This window comes from Peromyscus maniculatus, chromosome 21 (assembly GCF_049852395.1).
Source record: "Peromyscus maniculatus bairdii isolate BWxNUB_F1_BW_parent chromosome 21, HU_Pman_BW_mat_3.1, whole genome shotgun sequence".
In the NCBI taxonomy this organism is placed as follows: Eukaryota; Metazoa; Chordata; class Mammalia; order Rodentia; family Cricetidae; genus Peromyscus; species Peromyscus maniculatus.
Genome location: NC_134872.1, coordinates 38,668,020 through 38,682,840, shown reverse-complemented (window position 1 = coordinate 38,682,840; position 14,821 = coordinate 38,668,020). Strand labels below are relative to the sequence as shown.

Genomic DNA, 14,821 nt, shown 5'->3' with positions numbered 1-14,821 from the left:
AGGGTGCTTTGTGAATGGGAGTCATTGGGCCGGAACGAAAATACCATTCGCGGAACCAAAGACCTGTTCGCACTGTGATGGCAACGGCGTGGTGTGAGTGTCGCACTGGGTCCGCTTGCCTCCGTTCCGCCCCTTCCGGTCGCAGGGACGTTCAGACTGGACGGAGCGGTCGCCGGTGAGTGGGACTGCGGGAGCTAGAGGCCTTGCGTGTTTTCACTTGGGCTCTCTGCAGATGCTGACTTCCTTTCCCGTTCCGAGTTGGAGGTCCCGGCGACGTAAATAGGTCTGTGCCCAGGACCCGTTTCTTGGACCTCTGAAAGCGGCCGAATTGTCACTTTATCCGGGGGTTGCTGCGTCGCCCGGCTCTCTGAGAGCCTCACTCTTGCAGCTCTAGGTGTGAGCCATCTGTTATTCTGAGGGACCTCGGAGGTGGTGGCCTTTGTAATAGACTGATGTTGTCATGAAGGAGCATAGATCACTATTCTGAAACGTAATGCGGAGTCCCGGTACCAGCAGGCTCTGGTGTGTTACCATGGGAATGCCTGTAGCTTTTTCAGTGCTTCTGGTTTATAACTCTGGGACGCTCATTGAGCATCAGTAGAAAAAAGAACACTTAAAGAAGGCAGAACTTAATTTTAAGTTATTGCGACTTTAGAATGCAGTTTCTAGAGTTGCTGTTTCCTAAAGACAGTGATTTTGCAAGCTGCTGATCGTCACCTATCCTGGCTCCTCTTTTGGCTGAGAGACCATTATGACGGCTGTCTATTACTTTTTGGCCCAGGGAATTCAGGGAAGAGAGACAGTTGTTGATTTCAGAGATCTCGGTTGATTGCACGGGGAATTCTATGTTCTACATTTTCAGGAATGTCCTTTCCCCATTATAGATATATACCTTTTTTCTTTAGAAAGAAAAAATAAATAAATAAATAAAAACCCAACAGCTTAAGAGCTGGTGTTGTAGTTTGGGAGTAAAGACAATTTACATTCAAAGTCATTGTAAGAAGCAAAACAAAACAAAAACCCCAACAAAACAAAAACTAAGAACAAAACTATGAGATGTTGGGGGTGAGGGAGAAGAAAAATGATTTTGTCAACCTTCAGATTTTTCTATATATACACGTATATTCACATATTAGAAAATAGAGATAAGTTATATATCTCATGTGCTAAATGGTATTTTCCAGTTTGTTTTTTATGTGTGTGGGTGTTTTGCCTTTCATATATGTGCACCATGTGCATGCAATGTTCAAGGAGACCAGAAGATTGCCAGAGCCCCTGGAACTAGAGTTATAACATGTGGTCACTGGGAATCAAACTTGGATCCTCTGGAAGAGCAGCCAGTCTCTTAACTGCCGAGCCATCATCTCTCCAGCCCCATTTTCTCTGGTTTTTGCAGCGGTACGGAGGAAAGCTGCTGTACAGTAGATGGCAGTATAATTGCTTTAAAGTCCGCAAGTTACATGCCTAATAATAATAACCTGCCCTGTGTTTCGAATGGAGACAGCCGCTAAATGGTAAACTAGCAGATTACAATAGAGCACAGTATTCAAGTAAGATAGGGCACTGAGAGTGTTAGCAGTAGTATGACTGAAAATGGTGAACAGTTTGGGGAAGGTAGACCTCACTCAATAGAAGGTAATGGTGAAACTGAAACAATGTGATCCAGGTAGACCTTGTTGCTAAGGTAAGGTTTGAGTCAAAAATTGAAAAAGAAAGACATGTCAGGGTCATTCCAGGCAGTCAGAGGGAGGAAGCACTCTCCGCCTGGCTGCTTCCAGGTCATGCAGAAAGCCAGCTATTCTGACGAAGCAAGAAAGTAATAGGAGATGAAGGAGAATATGGGGAAGATGGATGGAGGTTGGTAGTGATATGTAGTAGCTTGCTATGTGAGGGTCAAGATTGGATTTTCATCCTGGTAAAGTGAGAGGCACTGGAGGCAGGACTAACTCTTGAGCCCAGGAACTCATGCATGCCCAGCAAACGTTCTACCCCTGAAACATTCCTAGTCCCAGCTTTTTTGGTGAAGCTAATGCAGGGTTCCTATACCTTCCGTGCTCAGTTTCCTCTTTTAATGTCAACTATTAGTGTAGGGTAGTCATTACAACTGCTGAACCAAATTGATACATTATTAATGTTATTTGCTCTATTCAGACAGGTTTTTTTAGTTTTGCCCAGTGTCCTTTTATATTCCAGGATCCCACCCATGTGCCAATGTGGTGTACACTATGAATAAACATTGTAACTCTTAGGGTCCTCTTGGCCAGTTTCTCAGTCTCTAGTTTGTGATGACCTTGATAGTTTTGAGAAGTGAGGTATTTGAGAATGCACTAGTGAAGTGTTTTCCACAGTGTGGAAAGTTAGGGTCACTATTGCCATGGTGAAACACCATGAACAAAAAATGCAAGTTGAGGAGGAAAGGGCTTATTTGGCTTATGCTTTCATAGTCCGCCTTTGAAGGAAGTCAGGACAGGAACAGAAATAAGCAGGGCTTATTTCAGGTTGACATAAAACTAGCCAGCACACACAGTGACCCTCAGTTAGGGTGGCTTTTCTCTTCAGTGGGATATGTATGGACTTTGGGGTGGAAGACATCGCATTACATGTCCTTGTGTCAAGTGTATTGACATTTTTGTTTTATTTTGTGATAGGTTTCTACTATGTAGTACTGGCTGGAATTCTGTCAGCTTCTATCACTGTTGGTGTCACGTGTCCCTGATCACCTGGTGGAGGTAGTGTTTGTTTTCTATAAAGGTGATTTTTCTCCTTTTCTATAGTGCACCCCTAAGAAGCAAGTTACTCATCATAGCACACATTGAAGTGAATAGTTTTCTCTGCCTCCCTGAGGAGAAGTAGCCCCATAAAAAACAGAATTCTTGTACAGGGAGCTCTGTTTCTCTTCTCCAGTTAATTTACCTATGTATATAAGTGTGGACTTTCCCACATTTTTTTTTTTTTTGTTGTTGTTGTTGTTCCAGTTATAAGCGGATACTTTGTTGTGTATTTGTGTAAATCACTTGGGCCATTGGGAATTCTCTCAGTTGTGTCTGTCCCTTTAATACATTACCGTGGGTTTGCGTTTTTGAGTAGCCTTTCTGATGCTAGAGGGTGCAGCAGACTGTCAGTTATTTCTTGAAACCTAACTTCAAAGTTAAGTGGCACTAAATGAGTTGGATTTGCAGATGATACTTAACTTGGAAGAAATGTGAGAAAATAGTTCAACATTCGATTAAGTTAGCTGCTGAGCAGTTTTTCTGAGCTCCAGCTCTTCTTGGGTGACACCTTGGACCTCCAGCTGTTACTTAGTTCACATCACAGAAGAGGGTTACAAAACTGGGGGGCGAGAATCCGGTTGGGAAGTAGTACAACACTTACCCTATTTGGGGTCTAGAGCTAATATTTCTGATGTTATATAGAATAGATCATTTGTAAGGTAGGTACTGTTTTCCTTAGAGGGAAAAGCGGTACACACAAGTAATCTGCCCAAGGCATACATAGAGTTCATGAATCTCATCTGTCTATTCCCAGTTTGCATTAGGCTACACCTGTTTCATGCCTGTCTGAATAAGTAGGACTCTCTGAGGTTACAGAAGCAATGCAGAAGAATCTTTTTTTGTTTTGTTTTGTTTTGTTTTTCGAGACAGAGTTTCTCTGTGTAGCTTTGCACCTTTTCCTGGAACTCACTTGGTAGCCCAGGCTGGCCTCGAACTCACAGAGATCCGCCTGGCTCTGCCTCCCAAGTGCTGGGATTAAAGGTGTGCGCCACCACCGCCCGGTAAAGAATCATTTTTAAAAATATAAATAGGCCAAAAAGTGGCCTGTTTTTGTGTGTATGCATAGTGGTGCACATGCATTTGTGTGCGCATGTATATGGAGGCCAGAGATGTATGCCTTGGACATTCTCCATCTTATTTTTAAGACAGGGTCTCACAACCTGGAGCTTTCCAATTTGGGTAGGCTGGCTCCAGGAATGTCTGTACTCCAGCTCTGGGGCTACAGACATGGGCCACCATACCTAGCTTCTCCATAGTCCTGGTTATTTGAACTCAAGTCCTCAAGCTTGCACAAAACGTACTTAGCAACTGGGCCATCTTTTCAGCCCCAGACGCTCATCTTTTTTGTAATAGAAAAGTGTTAATGATCTAGTGAAAATGCACTGGGCTGCTAGCTAGGAGAGTCGGGGTGGAGCACATGTGCTTTTTGTTTTTTATTTGTTTGTTTGTTTGTTTGTTTTTCTTTTTTGCTTGTTTGAAACTAGATCTTGCTGTGTAATCCAGAATGGCCTGGAACTCAAGAGTCTTCCTGCCCCCCGGGCTCCCCAAGTATAGGATAATAGGCATGTGTCACCAGTGCCCATTTGTACATAGTCTCTTAATGGCTAGATACTCTTGGGTAAATGATAGCTTTCTGGAAATTATTTTCCTCATATGTAAAATAAAAGGGTACTTGGTTCTGATTCGAAGAGGTGGAATTTTTTCAGTCCTGTCTAGTTTCGTATTTTCTGTGATTTCTTTGACAAAGAAAAATGACCAAGTATTTTTTATACTGGCTGTGAAGAATTTCAGGTGATAGAAACTCCCATTTCCCAGTTTTGTGGAATTGACATAGACTCTATACTCACTAGGTGGAGTTAGGATTGCTTAGTGTATAATGACTACCTATGTTTTACTCCTACAGAAGGGGGAAATCTGTCTATTTTTAATGTATTTGACCAGCAATCTGTTTCCTACTTCTCAGCTTCTAAAGAGAATTACTATACTTATGGCTGGCATTTTGCGCTCAGTATTTCAGAGGCCTCCAGGTAGACTGCAGGTAAGTTTTCTGTGTTTCTCATAGAGCTCAGGCTGACTTCAAACTCACTGTGTAACTGAGGATAACCTTGAACTTCTGCCTGCCTCCACTTCCCAAGTGCCCAATTTCATGCAGTGCTGAGGATTGAACCCAGAGCTTTGTGCATGCTGGGCAAGCACTCTGCCAACTGAGCTAACTCCTTAGCCTAAAAGTTTGGGTTTTTCCCCCTCTCTTTTTGATTATAGAACACACAAGCAAGTTAGTCTATTTTAAAGCTCCTTTTTGCTATCAATTAATTGGTTTGATTTTGTTTTATTTATCTCATGGTACCAGAGATCAAGCTCAGAGCCTTATGAACACTGGGCAAATGCTCTGGCTGAGCTACATACTGGCCTTTATTTATTTCTGTTTTATATGCTATTTTTCCCTAAATATTTTTAACCACAAAACATCTTTTACTGTAGATCAAGCCAATAAAAAGGCTACTGCTGAGTCCCCTCTTTTAATGTTAAAAGTTTTAGGAGAAACCCTTCAATTATGGCAAGAATACATTTTCAATCACAGAAAGTCAGATAGACATAAAAAAAGCAGAAGATAATCTCCCAAAGGTAGGAAGTGTAGCCAGGCGGTGGTGGTGCACACCTTTAATCGCAGCACTAGAGAGGCAGAGGCAGGTGTATCTCTCAGTTCAAGGCTAGCCTGGTCTCCAGAGTGAGTTCTAGGACAGCCAGGGCTACACAGAGAAGCTCTGTCTTCTGAACACAAACAGACAAAAAGAATTGGTGAATCATGACCTCCAGGGCAAATTTGAGGATCATCACTTATAAAAATGATTTCGAAGCAGCCCTCCCATTGGTTTGCATAGCACCTCTTACTGCAGTCAGTGTTGAGTGTTAGTGTACTGGCAGAGGCAAGTCTTGGTGATAGAGACTGGGTAGCTCAGAGGTGAAAATATTTGCCTCTGGCCCCTTAGAGAAGGAAGTTACCAGCTCTCGGACAGGAAGTCTATGTGTGTGTGCTTTATACCTTGCCGTCCCTTAGTGCTTAAATGAGATGGATCCATCCAGTGCGGGAGCCAAGTTAAATCAGCTATTTACTGTATTTACTATAGATCACATTAGAGTACACATTTGTTACCTAAACACTAATAGATACAGATTTTCACACTACACAGAGTTCTAAATAACAAATATTTTCTGTTTCAGACTGTGAAAAAAGATGTGGAATCTCTCATTGGTACAGATTGGATTCGTCACAAATTTACCAGATCAAGGATTCCAGATAAAGTAAGACCTGTTTCTTTTTAAAGAGTATTTTTAAAAGTACCTAACTTTATAAAATTGCACCTTTAAAAAATGTATTCATTTTGTGTGTGTGTGTGTGTGTGTGTGTGTGTGTGTGTGTGTGTGTGTGTACGTACATGCCCTGCCTTTGTGTTTGGAGGTCTAGAAGACAATTCTGTGGAGTCAGTTCTCTCCTACCATCATCTGGCTACTGGGGAGTGGAACTCGGATCTCAGTTGTTAGGGATGGTAACGAGCACACTGACTCTCTCTGCCAGGTCCCAGCCCCACTAGTGCTAGTTTCCTGTTAAGTTGCATGTGCGTGTAACGTAGATGGTGACTTTCTGCTCCTGGTCCCACTGGCTTTCGTAGGAATGGGCTCTTACTACTTCCTAGTCTGTGTATTCCTGCTTATGGTTTTCCTTTATATAGTGTGGTTTTTATCACCATTGTCCTGAGACAACAGTGAATCTTCCTGTTGAGACCATTACTGTGTGACTTCCTGCATGAACCATTACTGCTTGACTCTGAGCGTTTTTTTATTATTTTTGAAGTTTAGATAACACTGACTAAGCCCTCCATTGACTTTTTTGTTTTGTTTTCATTTTGTTTGGGTTTTGCTTGCTTTCTTGCTCTCTGATTAATTAAACTTTATTTTGTAAGACAGTTTGACTATACAGAAGAAAAGGATCAGAAAATCACGAGGCTTCCTCTATGTTTCCTCTTTCCAACACAGTTTCCCCTGATACGGAACATTTTGTGTTGATAGAGAACAATTGTTAAAATGGACGGAGCAAAGCAGACATTAACTACAGGCCGTCATTTGCACTAGGGGTCACTCTCTCTATGCTGTGTATCCTATGGATTTTAACAAATGTATCATATCATGTATTCACTGTTTCAGTGTCACACAGAAACCACGCATTGCCCTAAATGTCACTTGTGTGCCCCCTGTTCGCTTCCACCCATAACTTCTAAACCCTAGCAACCTGTGCCCCTTTCACCCCCTTTCCAGTTTTACCTTTCCCTGAATCTCACATAGTTAGAATCATACAGCCTGTACATAGTTTTTTCCAAACCCTTTCATGGCTTAATCATTTATTTCTTCTTATAGCTGGATAGCAGTCAATTTTAAGTGTTTATATAATTTACTTATGTACTTGCCTACTGATGGACATCCTGCTTGCTTCCGGTTTGGGGCAATAATGAAGCTGTATAGGTACTTGTGTGCAGTTGGAATGGCTGTTAGTTTTTTGATGTATTGGGTAGATATTTGGGAGCACAGTTACATAGTAAAGACCATTTAGCCTTAGCCTTATGTTTTTCCCTCTGCTGTACATTAATTTTATTTTTAGTTTAAAATGTATTTATGTGTGTAAGTTCTCTGGCTGCCTGTATGTGTGAGTACCACGTGAGTGCCTGGTGCCTGTGGAGGTCAGCAGACAGCAGCAGGTCCTGGAAACCAGAGCTATGGACAGCTGTGAGCACCATGTAGGTGCTGGGGACTGAACCCTGGTCGTCTGCAAACGCAATGATTGCTCTAACTGCTGAGCCTCCTCTGCGGCACCACCCCTAACTTTTTTGGTGTGATAGAATATACAGGACAGAATTGACTGCTCAGCCCTCAGTTTCTGATTCTGAGTCTTCAGCTCTGGGGAGACTCATTTCTACCGACTGCACTGGTCGAGAGCCCCCTTCTAAAAGCCGAAGCCTGTGGTGCTCCTCATTCACCCCCAGACAGGGTCTCTCCGTGTGGCCCTGGCTGTCCTGGAACTCCCTCTGTAGACCAGCCTGGCCTCGAACTCACAAGAGATCTACCTGCCTCTGCCTCCCAAGTGCTGGGATTCAAGGTGTGTGCCACCACTGCCCAACTGGTATTTTTCTTGAAATATGTAATTCTTAAACTTTGGACTACTCAGGCTGAGGTTGAGGATTACATAAAGATTAGGGATGGGATCATTATGTAATTTTGTTTGTAGGTTGGTGTGTTCGTTTTTTTAAGAGAAGGAAAGCTGTAAGTTGGAAGAGTTACCATTTATAATTCTCCCTTTCTAGGTGTTTCAGCCTAAACCTGAAGATCATGAAAAATACGGTGGGGACCCCCAGCACCCTCATAAACTGCACGTTGTTACAAGAATAAAAAGTACAAAAAGGCGTCCATACTGGGAAAAAGATACGATCAAGATGCTTGGACTTCAGAAGGTATGCGGTGATTCCGATAGTCATGTCAGTCTCCTTGTGCTTCGGTGTCAGACTCTGAAACCCACACTACATGTATGTGTTATGTCTTAAGTTTAATGTGTTACTTAGCGTGACCAACTTACAAATTAATTTAGAAAGGATGTGCCTTCAATTTAATGTTTTTCTGAAATGGTACCACTGCCTTTTAAATTGATCTGTGATATTGCTCCTCTTGTTCATAGGCACATACCCCTCAAATTCACAAGAACATCCCCTCGGTGAATGCAAAGTTGAAAGTGGTTAAACACTTGATACGCATCCAGCCCCTGAAGCTGCCACAAGGACTTCCCACAGAAGAGACCATGTCTAGCACATGCCTCAAGAGCACTGGGGAGCTGGTAGTGCAGTGGCATCTGAAGCCTGTGGAGCAGGAAGCAAAGTCCTGATGCCACACAGCTGAAATTACAGATCGCAGTTACTGAGGAAATGGTTCTCATTAAAGTGTATTTCAATCCAGTCGTTTCCACTGACAAAAGCTGCTTGATTCTTTCTCGAGGTATAGACTTGATTAAATTTTCTCCCTTTGTCCCTTAAGAATTTTACTCCATTGTGGGCAAGAATGGCATTGTCTGAACATCTAACTTTAGGCCCCTAACCCTTTAACAATGTGTTATCTCTTTGTAGAAACTGCTTTATTCTTTAATTGCTTTCTCATTGAATTTTACAAACATTGTGAGTGGCTGTGTTGTAGGCAGTCCTATGTTTCTGCAAGGAAGCACCCAAAGCTTATCGGGCAAGGGAGTTTATTTTTGTTCTCAGTACTGAAAAGTTTGAGCTAGGGCAGCATATCTCATGAGGACCTCCTGCAGGATCAAAGCATGAGAGGTGACATTATACAGTTTTTATGTCAGTGGTAGAAGAGATCGCAAGCAAGATAGGAAGCAAGAGCCAGGTGTGATGCACACACCCTTAATCCTAGCACTCAGAAGGAAGAGGCAGATGCATCTCTTAGGGGTTCAAGGCGGCCTGGTCTACATCTTGAGTTCTAGGCCAGCTGAGACTATGTAGTGGAACCCTGTCTCAAAACAGACAAAACTCAAGAGACCAGACATGATTTTCTGTAATGGTTTCCATTTGCTGCAAAGAGAAGTTTCTTTGATTCTGAGTGAGAGCTACACTTAGCTACAGGCAGGGATACCTTCTAGACTGCAGGTAGAAATTACAGTGATCTACTAATGTGGTAATAGAAGGTTCTCCTCTAAGACCCATGACCTCACCAGCTGTAGGTGGTTGGTAGGATCTCTAGTACTGGGCATGATTTCCCTCCAGTGAGGAGATCACTGACTGAGAGTTCAGCCCCAGTCAATACATCCATCCTCAGCACAACTCCTGCACATAGGCTCAGGGAACATCTTGGAAGTGGGGGCAGAAAGATTGTAAGAGCCCGAAAAGCAGAAGTTTGCTGTGAGATTTTATCTCTTAGAAATGACAGGAAAGCTACACCCACAGTACCTCAACAGTGTATGGCTAGCTAAAATTCCTGGACAATAACAACACCAATAGACAGGCTAACATGGAAGGGGGAAATCTCATGGGTGGGCAGGTGTCGCACCCCTAGACATCCACAGCAGTTAGTGACTGCTGAGATGGAGAGTAGTTCTCTCCCAAAATCTGTCCTCTGATTGGCTATCCAATACAAAGTTGTCAGCCCTAAAAAATGCTCACAAGCAATACCGAATAGACTCAGCAGGTTATAGGTAGACATTTATGCCTCTATTTCCCTGAGTATAATATATATGTAATAATAATAAGGCTATCAGTTTGAGGGGGGAGACTCGGGAGGGATTGGAGAGGGGAAGAGGGAATTGATGTCATATTTTAACTAAAAATGATTGAGTGAACAAAAGAGGGAGCAAGAGAGTGAAGGGGGGAGACACTTTGTGACAGCCTGCTCACCGAGGTGGGCACTAATACTTCTGCATGTGATGGCTCCAAGATCCTGTCACCTCCCACTAAGTCCACCTCAGAAACATCCTGCTGCGTGGAAGATCAATGTTTTGGCACACAAACATTTGGGGGAAGCAAACTGTACTTAAACCGGAGCAGGTTCTTTGAGTGAATGCTGCTGTCGGGGAATTCCAAAGCTGCCAAGAGAGCAAAGACGCCACCCGAGGCGTGAGATGCAGATTGTGGATAGAGCACCACTCTGCCTCCGTGCCTGGGACATGAACATGGGTTTATCTCCTCTCTACATTACGGAAGTATTTGTTTTGGAATTACAGGTGGGATTTAGCCGGAACTGGATTACTGCACTCTGCCAAGATAAAACATTCACTTCTGTATCAATTTTTCCTGCTGGAGCAAGGGTGTATATGAAATAACGGTGCTTTAGCAGTTATTCAGCAGGCCATTCTGTTTTAAGCATTCAATATTAAGGTGGTGTTTGAACTTCCAAGAGTCCTCTGTCACTAGTTCAGGTTACCATTTAAAGAGAAGTGGGGTAAAAGAAACAGCTCAGTACAGTCTTGCCCTGGGACCTGGGTTTGCTCCTGAGAAACCATGTTTAAAAAAAGCTAATCATACCGGCACTCCCTCATTAATCCCAGCACCGAGGAAGGACAATCCACGACCTAGCCTACTTGCCAAGTCCCAGGCCAGTGAGAAACCCTCACTCAAAAATAAATAAAGAATGATGCCTGAGGAATAGCAAATAAGGTCCGCTGGCCTTCATGTTCATATATGTGCATATGCATCAGTAGATAGATACACATAATGAATAGGAAGAAATATCAGATTTTTTAAGATTTTTTTAAGTTTATGTGTATATGTGTTTATTTGTATTTATTATTATCCACATCACCTCTTATGTCTATCCTAACCCACTATACCCTCATCTTAAATTCCTACATATGCAAAGATCCTATTTTTAAGAAACATTTATTTTTAGCAGTGTGCGTGGGTATGTACACGAGTGCAGGTGTATGAAAAGACCAGAAGAGGGTTTCAGATGCCCTGGGTCTGGAGTTACAGGCCATTGTGAGCCACCTGTTGTGGGCACTGAGAACCAAGCATGTGGCCTCTGGGAGAGCAGCATGAACCCCTAATTGCTGAGCTGTCTCTCTAGCCCAAGAGAATCCTCTCATTTTTCTTTTTCAGATACCTGGAAAAGTAGGACGTTATAAGAACTCTAGGGAAGATTCAGTAGTGAGAAGCCTTTGGCAGCTCGTTAGTGGAAAACCTGCACTCTCGTGGCCCTATATTTTTCTTTGTCCCTGATCTGTCAGATATTCTAGGCCCATAGCCAAAATTGGATGCCCCAATGTTGCAGAGAAACATTGGGTGACTGTCCAGGCAGCCAGCTGTTTCTGTCATTTCTTGCATTTTTCGGAAGTTGCTCGCTTGCACTTCCTGTTCACTCAGGTAATGTTATTTTCCTTCTCAGGTCTTTGATGGGGTTGAAGACTAGATGGTTACAGTTACAATCCCCTTGAATCTTAGCTAAGGGCATATTAGGCGCAGGACCTGGACTCTTCAGGATAGGACAACTATTTGAGTAGTCTCTGTAATTTGCCAGTTAGCCATGGTCTGGACATCTAGAATGTGTTTCTTGCTTGATGTTGTTCTTGTTGGTTGTAGTTCCCTTTTGTTTATGTTGTTACCTTTTCTTTCCTCTGGACAATACTTGATAATCGTCCTTATTATATATAGTTTTATATTAGGATTAGAACCTTCTTAATTAGACAAAAAAGGGAAAATGTTGTAGGAATTCAATTCTCTTACCCAATTGGTGTTGGTGTAACTAGTCCTATGGGTGTGGTCTTCTCTGGGTACATGACTGGATAAGAACTGAGGAGCGAGTCGGGTAGCGGTGGCGCACGCCTTTAATCCCAACACTCGGGAGGTAGAGCCAGGTGGATCTCTGTGAGTTCAAGGCCAGCCTAGTCTACAGAGTGAGTTCCAGGACAGGCATCAAAACTACATAGAGACACCCTGTCTCAAAAATCAAACAAACAAAAAGAACTGAGGAGAAAGTTCGGGCGCTCTCTTGGATATAGAAGGTTTCCTGATGCCACACCACGGCTCGGTGACCTGGTCCGGAGCTTTCCACATCCTCTGGTGGACGAAGAGGCAGCAGCTCCGCTTCATTCTGTATTCATGAGTCTGTTATTTACATTTCATCCCTTAATAAATTCTGGATCCCAGACTTCCATGGATTCCCGATTTAGGGTTCGGCTGAGGTCACATCAATATTTACATACACATTTGTTATAGTGTTCTGTCACAGGTCTTAATGTTAAGTACTGCATTAAGGCAAAAGTATTACTTTAACAATAGACATGAAACCGGTTTTATTTATTAATGAGCCCAAAGGCAATTGTAATTTTAATTCTACAATTATTGATTGTCTAGTATGTGTATAGCCTGGAGGAAATAGGAGTTCAAAGACTTATTTAAATGCTATCTAGTTGGAGAGAGACCTGCCTGAATACTGCAACAAAACGTCCCTGCCTACAGTGGGCTTGAAAATATCTGTGTCGTCCCTCTGGTATTAATGTTAATATGGAGATCAGGAGAAACTACGTTGCTTTTTTCGATTTCTGTTTTTGTTTGTTTTGTCTAAAGAGTTACAGTTGGAATAATAACCTTAAATTCAACAGCCCACAACTAGAAGGGTTGTTCAGTTGAATATTTAGAGATGAAAATGTTTGAAGAAACAGTCCAGAGCATAGGCTGCTGTAGTCGCTCTCTGTTGTTTCCTAAGCAAATCCGCTCAAAACACTTGCGACCTCGTGGTTCCCATGAGTCAGAAATGTGGTGAGAGCGTAGCTGGGTGGACCGCTTAGAGCAGTGGTCCTCAGCCCTCCTAAGGCCACGGCCCGTCAGTACAGTTCCTCGTGGTGTGTGACCCCCACCAGAGAATTACTTTCATGGCTACCTTATAACTGTAATTTTGCTACTGTTACAAATCAAAAATATCTGTGTTTTCCGGTGGTCTTAGGCAACCCCTGTGAAAGGATCTTTTACCTCTCAAAGGGATTGTGACCCACAGGTTGAGAACCACTGCCTTAGAGTTTCACAGAGCTACTCTAAATATTAGTTCCTGCTAACGTCAGGTTCTCAGTGCAGACTGAGCAGGGACCTGCTTCCAGTCTCTGAGCTTATTGGCAGAATTCACTTCTGTGTGATTGTAGAACTGATGGAAAGTCACCTCTTCAAAATCAGCACTTGATGAGCACGTAAAGCAAGACTGAGCATTTACAGTCCTCTTGTCCCCTCCCAAGGAAGAGAGGAGTTACATGCCTGGCTTGGAGGAGGCAGGAGCTATGGCTCCTCACAGTCTATCATTGAAACGAGTCCATCCTGTAGTCTACCCCAAGGGCCGTGTGGGTGATGAGCTCTTCACATTGAGGTTCCACTGCTTCACATGGTCTCAAAACCTTGTAAGGACTGGTTCCTTAGTCCTTACTTCCTGACTCTAAGGATTGCTTCATTTGGATTTATCTGCTGTGGTCTGTGTTTGTCTGGCCAGAGGTTTGGTCTGGCGTCTAGTAACCATCTGACTATTTCCAAATAAGAGTCAGATAAAAAGTAGCGGGGGGGGGGGGGGGGGGGAGTGGCACATGCCCAGCACATGGGAAGAAGAGGCAGGCAGATCTCTATGAGTTCAAGGCCAGTCTGGTCTACAGATCGAGTTCCACAACAGCCAGGACTACGCAGAGAAAGAAACCTTGTCTCAAAAAACAAGACGAAGAGTCAGATATGAAACACTGGTCACTAAATAAAAAAAAAGGTTATCCCTCAAATGGCAATCATCAAACTGAGGACTGATCTGTGTATTATTTCTGTCTATTTTTACTACCTTGAAATTATTAATATATGAGATAAGTGGTCTTAGGCATTAAATTCTTCATATTCTGGTTTGCTAGCTTCCTTGTGTGGAAAAAATTGTCAGTCTGATAAAGGTAGTCATCTTTAAGCTCGGTAATTACAGAAAAATGCAGATGGGTATGTTTCTGTGTTCGTTTGATAAGTATGATAGTGCATACCTGTAATCCCAGCGCTGGGGAGACTGAGGCTAAAGACTTGAGTCTGAGGCCAGCCTGGGCTGCCTAGCAAGAGCATTTCTCAAAAACACTTATATCAGATGGTGCATCAAAGAAAACAAATAAAGCTTTACCAAAGCAACATATGGCAGGGAATGTAAGAGGGAGCAGAGCTGCTGACCTCATGGCGGTTGGAAATGAATGGGAGGGGAAAAGAGGGACTGGGGCTTGATATCTTCTTCTAGGGTATATGCTCCATGGCTAGATCTCTCAGTAGGCCCCACCTCTCAAAGATTCCACCTCCTCCTGTTGATGCCAGGTTGGGACCAAGCATTTAACGTAGGCTTTGGGGGTGGCACTCCAGATCCAAACTACAGCAACTCTATTCACCCCAATTTGGAGAAATTTTTAAAAGTGAAAAGTAAACTTTACAATGAGAAACCTGACTCATAATCATTATCTCTAAGAGGAACACAGGCAGCTGGGCGGTGGTGGCGCACGCCTTTTATCCCAGCACTTGGGAGGC

The 14,821-nt window shown here is 43.0% G+C and overlaps 1 protein-coding gene across 8 annotated transcripts; it reads left to right on the top strand.

Annotated features, from left to right (window-relative positions):
- The first annotated feature begins 48 nt into the window (after positions 1 to 48).
- Positions 49 to 8,767, top strand: Mrpl30 (mitochondrial ribosomal protein L30). 8 transcript variants are annotated; one of them, XM_006980435.4, is made up of 6 exons: positions 49 to 175; positions 2,649 to 2,729; positions 4,735 to 4,809; positions 5,994 to 6,074; positions 8,126 to 8,272; positions 8,494 to 8,767. In XM_006980435.4, the coding sequence occupies exons 3-6, from the start codon at positions 4,759 to 4,761 to the stop codon at positions 8,695 to 8,697; spliced, it is 483 nt and encodes a 160-aa protein (XP_006980497.1). In that variant the 5' UTR covers positions 49 to 175; positions 2,649 to 2,729; positions 4,735 to 4,758; the 3' UTR covers positions 8,698 to 8,767. The 8 variants fall into 8 exon arrangements, with proteins under 8 accessions (XP_006980497.1, XP_006980496.1, XP_042121616.1 ...); XM_006980434.4 differs by having other exon boundaries at positions 2,649 to 2,751; XM_006980436.4 differs by having other exon boundaries at positions 144 to 283.
- The last annotated feature ends 6,054 nt before the right edge of the window (positions 8,768 to 14,821 follow it).

What these genes read in the sequence shown, in the direction of transcription:
- Mrpl30 (XM_006980435.4), top strand. Translation starts at nt 4,759, where the DNA reads ATGGCTGGCATTTTGCGCTCAGTATTTCAGAGGCCTCCAGGTAGACTG. An exon ending in GGCCTCCAGGTAGACTGCAG is followed by an intron (nt 4,810 to 5,993) that starts GTAAGTTTTCTG and finishes TTTCTGTTTCAG; the next exon opens with ACTGTGAAAAAAGATGTGGA. An exon ending in AGATGCTTGGACTTCAGAAG is followed by an intron (nt 8,273 to 8,493) that starts GTATGCGGTGAT and finishes TCTTGTTCATAG; the next exon opens with GCACATACCCCTCAAATTCA.